Genomic DNA, 15,402 nt, shown 5'->3' with positions numbered 1-15,402 from the left:
CTCCCCCCCCCCCCCCCCCCCCCTTAAAACGTGAATTTGCAGATTAGTGATTAACAAAGGTGCTTTGTAGGAGTTCTGCATGTTTCTCACACAAGAACATTTAGATGTTTTTTCTCTTCTTTACTTGCTCAGTAAGATGGATGAAATTAAAAGCTGCCGGTGCTTTCCTTTGAATTATGTAGCGCTTATATCCAACAGTGACTCTTGGATAGTCGAAACTAATGACAGCAGGTAAGGCTAAAGTTTAGACCTGCATGTTACTGTTACCGTACTGACTGATAACAGTGTCAGAGAAACTTTTGATGTATGTGGATAAAATCAGTAAACATCAGAAAAATGAATGAAATTCCCAGGTTTTGTTTCCTTAGCAGGTTATTTGAATTATATGATTTCAAATCATAATTTTCAGGAATAACTGATCAGGATTAAAATAATAAAGAGAGAATTTCACGTAAACATCATAATTTTATATATTAGGTTAACAAATGTGCGATTTTATCTGAAGAATGTAAATTTATAGTAACATAACAATAGTCATATAACAACTGAACAATCAAATATGACGTAGGAAAATAAAGACACTTGTATGTATTTGTGCAAAGTATTAATGAGAATAAAGCTCGACTTCAGTTATTCATACTGTGGCAGACTGTATGAAAGACACAGGGAGAGTTTAGAGTTTGCAAACAGCAAGCACAGCTCTCACTTTAGAGCATCTCTTCATTCATAGAATGACTTGTTCTTCTTAAAGGTACTGAAGAAGCTTCTCCTAGCTGTTAATATTCTAGTTTAGTTCTAGTTTCCTTTCAATGTCAGGCCTAATGGCTTAGAATGAATTAACAGCTTTTTCTCAGGTATCGTCCCTGAATTTCACGTCAGTGCATCGACACTTTCCCCCATATATTGAACCGATCTGCAGCTCCTTTGCAGAGGGCACTCTACCTCTCTTTCCTCTCTCAGACTTGTGTCCCACTGGGCTACAGGCAGGATGAATAGGTAATCTACCCAGGATTACACTGATGAAGGGGATCTAAGCTGTTATCTATGAAGCTCATGAATTTCTCTTAGTCCACACTGGCAGCTTCCAGGCCTTCTTCACTATGCTAGTGTGTGTTTAGAAATGCTGCTGTTTAAGTGAGCGGCTGTCATAGTCAGTAGGCTCAGTGTGAGAGAAGTCGTGTTCTCTGACCTGCTCCCCTCTGCACAGCCCGTAAGTGAGGCTGCTGTTTGAAGTTTGTTTGCTGCTACAGTTTGTTCACCACTGACGTAAAATAAAACCAAAGTGGGCGGGTGGTCTCCCTCAGAGCTTAGGAGAGCGGTGTGTGTAGACAGGACAAAGACTGAAGTGTGAGTTGAGGAGTTACCCTTCGTATCGTTGCACACTTTTAGGAGCCCACATTAAAAGGCAGTTAGAGACCTACATGAATCATCCACACAGTCACAAGTCAAAGTGGCTGTAACTGTAATTCAGCTGCTTCATTTGGCACTTTGAAAACAAATACCCAGGGTATAGACTGGATTCAATGTATTCACACAAAGCCGTGGTTTCCCTGCACATTCGCATGAAGAGGGAGGAGCATCTGACCAATCACAAATATCGATAAGTGTAGAACGGCTGATTTTACAAAAGAAGACCAAAAACTATATGAGAAAACACATGAAACAGAATATATGTAATAAAGCTGTTGCAGACAAATCAGTAGTGTTTTGGGAGAGTAATGGCGCCGTATGAATGTGTGAGCACTTTGGTCAGTAAGAGTGGAAAACAGCTGCTATATTAATAACGACTGTGGCTGTTTGAAGCCAGGAAGGAAAACATGCAAATTCTAACAGACTGATCTATCATCGAGACACAGGAGAATCTGGTGGATTATAATAGAGTAAATTTATTTATTTATTTAAATAAATAAATGTTTTTAAAGATAGTTTAAGTCTGTGAAGGTTCTCAGTCATCTAGGTCGTCATAGTCTAAGGAGCTTGGAGAGACAAGCGTCTTGACTGTTTTAAGTTTCCTTGAAGACGTTTCAACCGAGAAACTTCTTCTGCGGTGAGTGGTGGAGAGTCCCAGATTTGAAGCCCTAAGAGAGGGTCCCCAAGAGGGTCCTGGACCCTAGGGCTGTTCGATATAACGATATATATCGGATGACGATATAAAAAGGTCTATCGTTTCATTTTACGCTATCGTTTGTTTCGTGGTGTCGCAAAATAAACTGTTTACGGCAATATTTTTTTCATCATTTTGATGGTCACTGTAGTGGCTATATTAATTTCTTAAAGTTCTCTCTTTCTCTTATATTTAATATAACCACACTACAGACGGACAAGCGACTGTTTTTATGCGTCGTTGTTAGCAACAACGACGGTAAAACCACGGCGTGTCCGCTTGTTTATTTTCCACATAAACCTTTCACAATAAAGGTCAGGATCCTGTTGAGACTTTTCAAAATAAACTGAATCACGTGAAAGATGCAGAGTATTTACGGATGAGAAGCAAAAAAGAGCCGCCAGGTGCTAAAAAATAAACCTTAGACTCAAACGTTAGAACAGGCTTTTCCCCGCAGCACGCCGTGTAATAAATACTCACAAAGAAAACGGCGGCCGTTACAACCTATGTCTAAAAATATATAGTTTCATGCATCAGCTAAAACACTCGACTCCAGGTACGTGACGCCCAGCTGGAAACACTTCACGCAAGTCGAGCTGCCCGAGATTGACAGAATTTACAGAAAATGTTACATTTTTGTGATTTATATCGTTATCGGACGATAGATGTCTTAATATCGGGATATGAGATTTTGGTCATATCGCACAGCCCTACTGGACCCCCTATGAGCAAAGTTTGTTGGCTCATTGTGACCTACACCCGTTTCTACACCTTGGCTCGTGGGGTTAGGTAGAGGATCAATAGGTTGTCCATGAGCTCTTTAGAAAAGACTGTTTGTTTTTATTCTTTAAACTGCCAAGAATAAAAACAGAGTTCAGACTATAATCATCAAGTATAAATAGGTACTCTCTTCCAGAATCAGATATAGAATAATAAAATTGCCAAAATGCTTGCAGTCAGCGTGGAACTCAATAAAGTCTCATCTAAAAAGTAAAAACCCTTCTTCTTACTATCCGCTCACAGAGTTCTGAGGGATTACACAACTGCTGATGCTATTTTCCACATAACTAGTAGAGGTGGGGATTTCCAACTCCAGGCCTGGAGGGCCGCTGTCCTGCAGGTTTTAGATGTGTCCTTGATCCAGCACAGCTGATTTAAATGGCTAAATGATCTCCTCAGCATGTCTTGAAGTTCTCCAGAGGCCTGGTAATGAACTCTTCATGTGATTCAGGTGTGTTGACCCAGGGTGAGATCGAGGCCTGGAGTTCGACACCCCTGGTTTAAACTGACTTGAAATTGGTGCATACAGTCCAAACAGTTGTTTAGAAAATATATTTCTTGCTATCGGATTATCACACAGGTGACTGCAGAGTAAACACACACTGACCAGATGACACCAGTGTCATATATTGTCACACATAGATGTTCAGGCAGCTAATCAGTGGAATTAATTAGATATAATTAAAAGTTTGCAATGTTCAGCAACACATGCATCATCTGTTTCTTATGGAAAGGAACCAGAGCAGTAATTCAGCTTGTTGTAAATGCAGAGATCAGTACTCCAGTGGAGTTATGTCCATTAAATTCTTGTTATAATTTTCCCCACTGCATGTGTAGGACATACTAATTCAGTCATAATCTGTGACATATCTCACCTCTATGGGCAATTTAGAGTTACCATTTAACCTAACTGCATGTGTTTGGACTGTGGGAGGAAGCCGTAGAGAACCCACACAGGGAGAACATGCAAACTCCACACAGAAAGACCTGACGGTGGAGTCAAACTCACAACCTATTCAGTTAGTTTATTTGGCCTATTAGACTGTGGAACAGAGCCTTGAACTCAGTGAATAACCTGTAATCTTTAAATATATCAAATGAAAAGTTTGAGAGCTGTCGATGTCCTGCTGTCATTTAGAAACAAACAGCAGCACATCTCTGTACCCGACTTCTCTGATAATATCTCTTGTGATAGATTCATTGAAAAGGTTTGTGGAGAAGAGTCTAACGACACATGAAATGTTAATTTTTCTGACAACAAACTGAGCCTGAAGCAGAAAGCTAACAAAAGCTGCTCATAACCACTGTTGTGATTCTTGGTATCTCTGAGTCACGTTTTAGGTTTTGTCAAGCCAGTTAACTCAAAGAAAGCCTCGTGTTGAACTTGCTTCGTCTTACATACCCGTCAGATACATTTTAGAAAGGTTTTGCTTTAAGGCTGGATTTTAGTTATTAGCTGAGATTAGATTAGATGTCAGTAAATATCAGTGAGCTTTTCAATGAGGTTTTCTTCCTTTTAGAACAGAACTGATGAGTTTAGGAAAAAATTGTAAGATCCTAAAATGATCTTCTGGCTTTTAGTCTGCCCAGACATTCCCATCAGCCTCATCTTCACTCCATGTGTACTTCTAATTAGCAAAATACTTGAAATAAGGCAGTCTTGATGCTCAGTTATCCAGGTAAGTAAATCCCAAAAGGTTGGTTCTGTTCATCTGGATGTTTTCAGTGGGAGAAACGTTTCATCACTTCCTCAGTCTCAGCTGACTGCAGGTTTCATCAGGGTTGATCAGTGGTTATTAATCAATGGTCATCACAATTTGCATATTAATGATCAATGAACTGGCCTCCCAGCCCGTTGTTCATTCAGTGTGCTGGTTTCAGTCATTGTGCAAATGTCCTGCTTATAAGGTTGGAAACCTGCAGTCAGCTGAGACTGAAGACGTCACCTGATGATGATGAAACGTTTCTCCCACTGAAAACGTCCAGATGAACAGAATCCACCTTTTGGAAGACAGTGAATATTTTGTTTTTGGTACAAATATCATAATTATCTACAAATGCAAAGCAGTACTTTGAGACCTAATAAAGTCTTTGATATCTTCACAACAGAAAAACCCGATAAAGCACAAAGTGACCATACATACAAATATTAATGCAAGTTGCAAGCATAACCCATTTGAGGTTACAAAATACAGAAATGTATGAAGCACCAGGGTTGAAGTTTTCAGAGTTTTCTTTAGACAGACAGACATATATTAAGCAGGTTTGTAATTTAGTGGCACTTCTGTTTTGTAAAGGTCAAACAGCTGCACACACAGGGACACAACACGTGCACTGACAAATTCAATTAGAACACCGTTTGAACAAAATTACATCTTTAGTATGTTTATTTAACTTTGAATGAATTATTTGCTTTGAACTTATTAATTCTTTGATTTTATATTTTAATTAGCAACATAGAATGTTAACATTGTCGGTGTTATCTGTCCTCCATTGAGAATGTGTTTCTGTGTGTCTGTAGGGAGATGGTGGGTAATCTGGTGATCACATTAAAAAAAGGAAAGATAAAGGAAGCAGATGCTGTAATCAGAGGAATCCAGTGAACAATGGAAAGAAACAGGAGTTAAAAGGAGTAGATGAATAAAAGGAGTTCTCAGTGGTAGAAAATGTGCCTGTGGAAATGCCCAAAATATTCTTCTGTCAGATTACTGTCAATGCCTTTAGCTCCATCTCCTCATCTCTCAGTGAATCCCCTGTTTTTTATTGTAATCTGTGCCTCTGCACATATTCCTATCCCTCTCCTTGTTCCTTTGTGCTTGTCTGGTAGTACTACAGATTCTTCTCAGCCTGGATCCTTCTGTGGGCGTTAAATATTGCGAGAAGGGACTTCCTTCACTAATCGATTTACATAAGAGGTTAAATCTGTGAGTAGGCAGCAAAACAGTCAACTAAACAGAAACAAAGACAAGCAATGTCCACATAGTATGAAAAAAAGCATGTGTACATTTGTCTTTATGTAGAGGGGAAGAGCATAAAGGTAAGGAGAGGAGCTGTGTTGTAAGAACAGAGACACACTTTAGTACGAAGACTGGAGAAGAAGTTTTACTTCCACAGATCCCAGTCCGATCTGGATGCACTAGTCCTGTCTACTGAGGTCCCCCCTGCAGCCCACAGGAGCTGCTGCTAAATGTTTCTGTGCCAGATATCAAGGGACACGACTATAGTTCCTGTATCCATACGCCTTAAGGTCATTGCTGTTCAGGGAGTGTGAGCAGAACCAACACAAAATTACACCAGTGATTTTAATGGATCTGACATGCTAACTGATAGAAGGGCAACCCAGCAGAGAAAGGCCTGGGGTGGGACGGGGGCATCAATATTAAAAGCACAGTCTGACAGTTGTACTGCCAAAGTTTCATTCAGGTGTCTGATGTCGAAATGCCAAAGAAAGCAGCAGAGTTGTGGCTCATTTGATTTTGACTCCAATACTGAGTCAATCCATGGAAGCTCCTGTGTTAAAATTCCAAAATAAACTGCGTTACAAAGCATGTCTACAGCCTAGTATACGCCTGGTTTCGGTCTATCTGTCATTAGCAGACACTGCAGACATTGAGCATAGCTACAGGGAGCCTAGAATCCCACAGGCAAATGGGAGCCATAAAGAGGCCGCAGCCACCACCAACCACTGCAGAGTAAGGCAATAGTAGGCACTGACATAAAAAAAGAAGAAAACTCCTTACCATGCTTGCAGGATTTCACGGAGGATTTCAGCACGCTGAGACTGCATGATAACTGGAAGGAGACTGAACACTAGTGAGAGTCAGAACCACTATCCAGGATGAAAAACAAAGATCAAACCCAGTACATCAGGAAGATGGTCCCAACCGACCATGTGCTCAGTGAATACGCCATACACAGCATGTACGGCCGGTTAGGTTAAAAAATCCTACCAGTGGCTGGACAAAGCTGAGCTGAAAGACAGCACGGAGGCACTAATCGTGGCAGCACAGGAACAAGCTCTGAGCACAAGATTAATAGAGGCTGGGGTCTATCACACCAGGTAAGACCCCAGGTGCAAGCAGTGCAGGGACGCCCCGAGACAATCCAGCATAAAACCGCAGGGGTGCAAGATGTTAGCGGGGCATACATGGAACACCATAACCAATGGGCCGGTACAGAGTAAAGGAACATCTGAGTGTGGCCTGGAAGTCTTGAATTCAAAATGGGACACGCCCCCCTAGGGTGGTTGATTTTTTTATTTTATTTTGTTTTTTTTAAGTAGAATGATTGTGGCTATCACTTTAAAGTCTCTGTGGGCAGTTTTCATGTTTGCTTTGTGCTTTCACAAATATTTGACCAATAGCAAATAGTCATGACTGCAATGTCTTTGATATTCTGCGTAGCAATAGTGGTGAGTCTTAAAGTAGAGCCAATGAGAAAATGAGAATCGATAAGTGAACCAATAGGAAATTGATTCGATAAGTAATATCAATAATGGCTAAATTCTTAGCAATTCAGATCCCTAACTGTTCTCATGTTTGAGACATATCTAGAAGAGGTTCACTATAAGATAGATAAGATAAACCTTTATTAGTCCCACACGTGGGAAATATTTTGGTCACAGCAGAAAGTAGAAGTTAAGAGCAGTAACGAAAAACACGACAGAATATGGCAAGATAACATAGAATAACATACTATACAAAACAGAATAAAATGCTTTGTTATAGTAGGAAAAATAGCACTTGGTACTGTTGCACATCAGGGAGACGGGGCAAAACTTACAATTGTGTATGCGATGTGTGTGTGTGTCTGCACGTGTGTGGTCACCTGCAGAGACCATGTTGTAGAGTCTGACAGCAGTTTGAAGGAAAGACCAGTGAAATCTCTTTACTAGGGCTGTGCGATATGACTAAAATCTCATATCCCGATATAAGACATTTATCGTCCCGACAACAATATATATCACAGCATTTTTACATTTTCTGTAAATTCTGTGAATCTCTTATTGTGAAAAATCTCAACAGGAACTTCAGCTTTATTGTGAAAGGTTTATGTGGAAAATAAACAAGCGGACGGCGGAGCCACATGCTGGGTTTGCCGTCGTTGTTGCTAACGACAACTCGTAAAAACAGTCGCTTGTCCGTCCGTAGTGTTGTTATTTTAAATATAAGAGAAAGAGAAAACTTTAAGAAAATAGCATAGCCACTACAGTGACCATCAAAACGATGAAAAAATATCGCCGTAAACGGTTTATTTTGCGACACCACGAAACAAACGATAGCGTCATATGAAACGATAGACGTTCTCATATCGTCTTCCGATATATATCGTTATATCGAACAGCCCTACTCTTTACTATACATTATTGTTCAGTGAAGACTCTGTAGGTGAGCCTACCTGTGGTGTCGGTCTGTGAGCACCTGTGGTTGGGCGTCTCCCATTGGTTCCATGCTTACAGCCAGTACAGCACTCTTTATCTGACTTTAGCAAGGGTCAATCTGTTTTGAGTAGACGAGTTGAAAAAGATGCTGTATGTTTATCCTGTGAGCTTAAATAAATTCTCTCTGACAGCATGTGCTGTCCATGGTGCTGATCATGAGAGACAGAGAGAGAATGTGAGAATTTGCTTTGTAAAGGAACCAGTATTTATGCAGTGCCTTGTATATAATGGCTTCTGTAGAGTTTGGTGGTCCAGAATATCCTCCAGTTACAAAGCTTCAGAGAAACATGTCTGAGTGTTCACAGAGTTTAACCCATGGAACTATAAAAACCTTTTTCTTTGGTTTCCAGATGATTTTTTCCTGCTGTTTAGTTGGTGGCTATTAAACTATGAAGGCTAAAGGATGTCTTGGGATTTATGCTTCAGTGGGGAAATCTATGCCATTTCTATGTCAAAATTTCTCACCCCTGTGAAACCCTACAGCGTGACCTCACATGCACTTCTCCAGGATTGTAATTACACATTGCATTGACGCTGTCCGCAGCTGTTGTGATCGGCCTGTGGAGGAATAAGTTGAGGAACAAATATGTCACAGCAGAAGTCTCAATCAGCTCTGTTACCTGCAGTGTGTTCAAGAGGAGCACTGTGGGCCTGCTCAGGGTGGGTTTTATGACTTCATAAAGAAAGTTCATTCATCTTTAATAAGATGGGAAATACGGCACGTGTGTGTGCGTATGAATGAATTTGGATTGTGTGTTTGAGGCTGGAAGGAACAGAGGTGGTAACAGAAGAGTTGCTCATTGGTTTTATAGGGCTGTACAGTTTACATGCTGTTCATATCCGCTGACTGTACGATCATGTGAACAGTTATTTGACTGTGTCTGTCTGCATCACGCAGACCTGTGTACACTGAGCTCTACGGTCACAGCAGGGCTGACTGACCTTCCTAAAGTTTCTGTTTATCTGTTTCTCCGTGTTAAACTGTGCCAGTGTCATCGTCACTGCTGTTATTGTTTGTCAGTGTTTTGGTTGAAAAACTGGGGGCTGCTTACTCATGCGCCGCTCCTAAATACGTTTATATTGCAGGTCTACAGGTCTGTACGGAGCCGTGCATTATAGGAATCGAGGATTTGTTATAAGGGAATTATTCGAGTTACTTGATGAATGGTAGTAACCAGTGTAACAGAGATGGCAGCTAATGGCTGAAGTCACAGAGCATGTTTATCATGGTCATCAGCAGCTCAAAGATGAGAGCGAGCTTCACTCCAGAGCATGTTTGATTTCATTTAAATCTTTATTTTAGTTTTCTGTTTGCACTGATTTTTTGTTTAAATACTACTAGCACTTTAGTATATATTACTTAATATTTGTATTTATTTCATTTTTATTCTGATGGTCCCATTGAGTAATGTTATTCATATATTTAGTCCACCATCTTTCCCTCATGTTATCCTATTTCCATCCTGTCCTCATATTGTCCTATATTTTCTCTCAGGAGTTTTATTTATAGGTGCAGATGGTATGTTTGGTTTGTTTGGTCTCTCAGAGTATTTGAAGTTAAATTGCCTTTGTGTATGTGTGACCGGGTGCTAGAGAATATTGTATGTAAGCAGTGTGGGTTAGTTAAAAGGTGATAACACCAGTTACTGTGCTGACTTTAACTTGCATTTTGGGGATATAGACCTGTACCCCATCATGCAGTGGTTATGTTTGTGGTTTGATACATAGAGCTGCTTCTGTAGCACACAAAGCATTTTTTGTTTGCTGCTATAGTGCTGTCTTTTTTTTATTTAACAATCCTTGGAATATGAGTCCTTGGTACAAAAATGCTCTGAGCACAGACCTTTTTGTTCCCGGCTGCAGTCAAAGGTCCGTGCTGAAAAATGCTCAACTTTGGGAAAACCACTTTTCTGTTATCAACTAAAATCAATAAGGGTTCGGACTTAGCCTTATTTATGCTGTTAATATTTGAGTTTGTGCCTTGATGAGCTGTTTCAGCAGCGTAAGTGGAGCCTACCAAATATAAGTGATTTTAAACTTGTTGAGCAAGAAGACAAAAGGACAGTTCGAGTATTTCATCCATGTTTGCAACAACTGCACAGATGATGACTTTCATCATGTTTGTAGTGTGAAGCTTCAGGTGCTTCTCACATTATTTCCTTTCTGGTCGATAGAAGATTTCAGTTGAAATCTCCGTGTTTATAAGACTGTTCTGTCTTCATTGATCTTTAGCTTTTAATTAGGTGATGAAAGTCAGCTTGGCTGCTGAAGATTTGATTTGAATTAATGATAAATCTGAGTTAGGGTTTGTTGTAAAAGCTCAATGTCGTCCTGAAGGCCAATCTTTAGAGTCTAGTTTTATCTTATTAGCTACTTTGATCATATTCATATAAGCTTTGTTATTTAGTGAACTGTGACAGTACAAAAATACATTTTCTTGATATTTTAAATGTAACTGGGAAACTGGGCATATTTTCATCGAAAGATATTAAAAGATTTTAATGTTTATGGCACTCTGCAGAAACCTGGTACTTGACCTTTTTGTTGAGAAAGGTGGGATTGAAAGACACTGAAGTCCCCCCGGCTGACCTCTCTGTCACATCTGAGACAGGGTCAGTGGTCTTTTATGTTAAAAGTGATACAGAGTTTATGTATATGTGCTTTTTAACTGTAAATCATTTTTATTCTAAATCAGAGATATAAGTCTAGCTAATGTGTTGAATGACTCATGAATTACTCAGTGAATTATAAGTTATTATAAAGTTGTGTGTAGACATGATCCAGCTGTGATTCTGGCAGATTAGTGAGAAATGTGTCGCCAACCATCATCATCCCTGATTCTGAATAAGAGAAGTTCTATTAAGGATGGATAAGGAAATCATAAACGACAAACAGAGTTTTAAAGGGAAAAGTGTGAAAAAGTATTTGTGTGTAGTTGAATTAAAAAGAGGTTTATAGTGTTGGATGTTCATGTGAAAATAAGCGTGACCAGGTCTCAAAGGTGTGTGAGGAACCAATAAGAGGCTCTTTCCTTTGTCTGGATCAGTGCGATCACAGCTGGAAACTGTAGCAGAGACAGCAGAGCGATCAAACCCCGGCCAAGCGCTGGACTCATTTTTGCCATGTGAGATTATAAATTCAGGCAGATTGGGATTCCCATTACTTTCCTGATGGATTACAACTTCCATGAGTTCCACAGTTTTGTCCGCGCATTTTAACTTTGAGAAGATTTGGATTTTCACTGCATTCCCGGGGGACTGAATTTCCAGTGGGTGCTGCTTTCCTGCTGGACTATCATTAAAAACATGAAACACAGAGACGAGTGCATCTTCAGGACGGTTCTCTTCTCAGTCTTCCTCCTCTGAAAGATCAGAACAAAGTCAGCATTAGCTCGGAGTAGGTTCATTAGATAGGTATAATTAAGTGATCTGACTCTGCTTTTGCTAAATTGCTTTAATAAAATATCCTGAATTTAAAAAGTTTTATGTGGACATTCCCTTTTTGACCCTTTGTGAAGCGGTAGAGGGAAAAATCTGATTCACATAAGTATAAATAGCTCTCATTGGTTACTCCAGCCCTTTGAAAGTAAGAGACTCTTAGAGCTTAGTTATCCAAGCGGTTAAATTAAACCAAGTGCCATGGATCTATAGGGGAGCTGCTGTATCTGTGGCTGGTAGCAGGTCTCCTGTTTTTTAATTTAGTTTTTCAGACTAAGCAGGGTTAACAATCAGAGTCTTACAGACAGTTAGAACCAGGTGAGACCCTCACCAGGGGTCAGAGACCAGGCTGGAGTGAACAGAGAGTCGATCCAGACTTCCTGTGTTGTTCCACAGATCCCCACTTTCAAACAGCTCTGCTCGCTTAACACAGTTTACAAGTAAGCTCACTTACATGAATCAATGCTGTGTACAAATGTTACTTACAAAGTAAGAAAATTAAGTAAAAAGTAAGAAGTAGCAGAACGTGAGTGTGTGATCCCTGATTGGTTGATTAAGTTGCTGATAACGCCCCCGAGATGGTTCATCTTTGGGTCACTGTGTGAATTAAACAGCTCGTTGTAGTCTGATTCATACTTACAGATTGTGCTGCTCAGAGTATTACTTGACATAATTTGATGACTGTATTTGATATGAGAACATATTTCAGCATTAAACAGAGTTGGACTGTAACCTGCAGGTAGTTTAGAGTCGGCCTGTTTTTCACTCATATTCTCACATTAACTCAGAGACAGACGTTCTTCTCTCATTCTGACCAAAGTGTGTGAACGTTGGCGTTGTGTAAAGTTTCATGTGCACTTTCATCTGTGGTGGTCTTGTGTTTGGGGAAAAAAGTCACGCTCTCCGCTCTTTTACACACACACACACACACACACACACACACACACACACACACACACATACAGAGCGAGAGCTTGTTTTCAAAGAGATAATTACAGGAAAGAGCTTTTTTGGCTTGAATGCAATTTGATTGCACTTCCACTTCCTCTGCTAGAAATCAAGAGAGAGTGTGTGTGTGTGTGTGTGTGTGTGTGTGTGTGTGTGTGTGTGTTGTCATGGTAACACACACAGGCTGACTACTGTAGATTTGTAAGACTGATATGTTCAAAACGGAGTGAGTTGAGAGGAGTGTCCTGCCCAGACTAACGTCCATAATTTTAAAGAGACTTTTAATATCCTGATTCTATCTTTTAAAGACAACAAATATTAAGAGATTATGACATGTTGTAACATTGTTTAACAATGTAGCTGTGAGCTCTAACCTATCAGGCTGCTACATTAAACCAGCATGCTGCTTTAGCCGACATGTTTACTTGTTACTTACTTATTTAACTTTTCTCATTTCGATATTATTGTAAATTTCAATGTATTTAGGTTTTGTTTAGACAATAAAGCAAAATGTAAATATCACCTGTCACTTGACTTTCATGTTTTTATAGTTTGGAAAAAAAACAGTTTCCTGTAAATTCCAGGATTCCTAATGAGACTTCCTGATAGTAGCTGTCCCAAGTTGTAGATTCAGTTAAAGTCCAGTGAACATTTCAGGCCTTTATCTTTAATAGTTTTTGACATATTCCTGTTGAAACATTGCAAAACTAAAGGTGTGAACCAACGTGCTTTATTGATTTCACTGCTTGACTGTATAACATGACTGCTAACAGATTCTCATTTTGTCTTTTCATGTCATCGACTACACCGATCCACGTCCTGTCTCAAGGTAAGATGTCTTTAAATATATTTTCCTGTAGTGATGATGTGTATTTTTTCGTTCTGCTTGTTAATCTTTATAATCTCGCTTGGAGACAGAGTTTTGCTTCACCAATCACTGATCACTCTGTGGTGTGGAAAGAGACGTAAAATTGGGAACTTTGTTGTGTTTTCATTGACCTGGAAGGAGAAATTACTCGAATCGTTGCAAGTTTCATTTGTGTGTATAAAAATAAACACACATACATATAATAAGGATTATGAGTTCTAGTAATAAAACACAGTTAGGTCTATAACTTGTTGGACAAAGACACGCCGCAATGGCAGTGTCATCCAAGCTTGTGGACGCAGGATTCAAAGTTGCAGAGTTTGAAGTTTGTTGTTTACAGCGTGTAACTGACAGTCGTCTGTGGAGCGTCCACGCTGCTCATTAATGTTCGAGAAACACAGAAACTCACAAACTGTCTGTAATCCAGAAAACAATCCTCCTTTCTCTGTGAGCGCTCTGTGAGTCTTTTGTTGGGGATGGTATTAAAAACACAGCAAAGAACATAAATCTCACATAAATGCCAGATAAAACTAGAAAAAGTTTGCATTTCCTGCGAAAATGCTGTGTGGATGCCTTAACGCTGAAGCTGTCTGCTGAAAAGCTGAAAAAGATGAAAACTTGCAAAAAGTTGTATGGTGGTGGAAAAAAAAACATTGCCCTGAGCAGGATTCGAACCTGGCCCTCCTGGTCTCAAGGCAGCCACTCATCTCACTGAGCTAAACTCACTCTGACGAAGAAGAGGTGGAGAGACGGACAACTCTGCTGAAATGAGCAGAAGCTGCTGAGATTTGTGCTAATAAGAGGTGAAAAGGCTGAAAATTTTGCAGAAGAGGTGAATAAGCAGAATTTGGGCTGAAAAGAGGTGAAAATTCTGCTGAAAAGAGTTCAATCAGCAGAATTTCTGCTGAAAAGAGTTCTGCAGAACTCTTTTCAGAATTCTGCTGAAAAGATGTTTTTGCTGAAAATAGCTGAAAAACCTGGGAAACTGAAAATTTTGCTGAAAAGGGGTGAAAAAGCTGAAATTGAGTTAAAAAAGTTTCTCTGCTGAAAACAGGTTTCTGCTTAAAACAGCTAAAAAGCTAAGATTTGTGCTGAAAACAGGTGTTCAAATCCCATGACCGGGATTTGAACCTGGTCCTTCTGTTCTCAAGGCAGCTACTCATCTCACTGAACTAAACTTGTTCCGACAAACACAAGAGATGGAGGAACTGACAATTTTGCTAAATGAGCAGACGCTGCTGAGTTTTGTGCTGAGAAGAAGTGAAAAAATGCTGAAAAATTTGCAGAAAAGAGGTGAATCAGCAGAATTTCTGCAGAAAAGATGGAAAGAAGAAGAACATTGTGCTGAAAAGAGGTAAATCAGCAGAATTTCTGCTGAAAAGACGGAAAGAAGCAATCACAGTAGCTGCTCATCTCACTGAGCCAAAGCAGTTCTTGTCCCACCAAGAGATATGATGAGAGAAAAAATATGCAGGGGGGGCCGAAGAGGCTGAATTGTTGTGAAAAGGGGTGAAAAAGCTGAAATTCTTCTGAAAGAGCAGAAGAGGCTGAAATTTTTCAGCTACTCATTGAGCCAAACTGGTTCTCACATAACTGAAAAAAGCTGAAAAAGCTGAAAATCTTTTCAGCAGAAGTGGCTGACATTTGTGGTGATAAGAGGTGAAAACGCAAACTTTCTGCTGAAAAGAGGCAGAACAACCTGGTTCTGCTCAATTTCACCAATCAGAGGTACTGCTTCTGTCTGCTTCATCACGCTGTGTACTTGTATGTATTTCTGCCATGGAGCGTTAACAAGGTCCATATTAGAAAAGCTGCTAAAATCATA

General features: G+C 39.8%; 1 protein-coding gene across 16 annotated transcripts in view; it reads left to right on the top strand.

The window, feature by feature from the left end:
* The window catches only part of LOC100703570 (pleckstrin homology domain-containing family A member 5), a 173,539-nt gene that overhangs the window by 27,320 nt on the left and 130,817 nt on the right, over positions 1–15,402 (top strand). The window contains exon 4 of one of the 16 annotated variants that reach the window (XM_019346474.2): positions 13,539–14,189. The exons of 14 other annotated variants lie outside the window; for them this stretch is intronic. In XM_019346474.2, coding sequence (XP_019202019.1) covers positions 13,539–13,542 — 4 coding nt within the window. In that variant the 3' untranslated portion in view covers positions 13,543–14,189. Of the gene's footprint in view, positions 1–13,538; positions 14,190–15,402 lie in introns of those variants that run through there. One more of the 16 variants, XM_005460370.4, reaches the window with a different exon arrangement.

This window comes from Oreochromis niloticus, linkage group LG17 (assembly GCF_001858045.2).
Source record: "Oreochromis niloticus isolate F11D_XX linkage group LG17, O_niloticus_UMD_NMBU, whole genome shotgun sequence".
In the NCBI taxonomy this organism is placed as follows: Eukaryota; Metazoa; Chordata; class Actinopteri; order Cichliformes; family Cichlidae; genus Oreochromis; species Oreochromis niloticus.
This window is presented reverse-complemented; position numbering and strand designations above follow the sequence as displayed.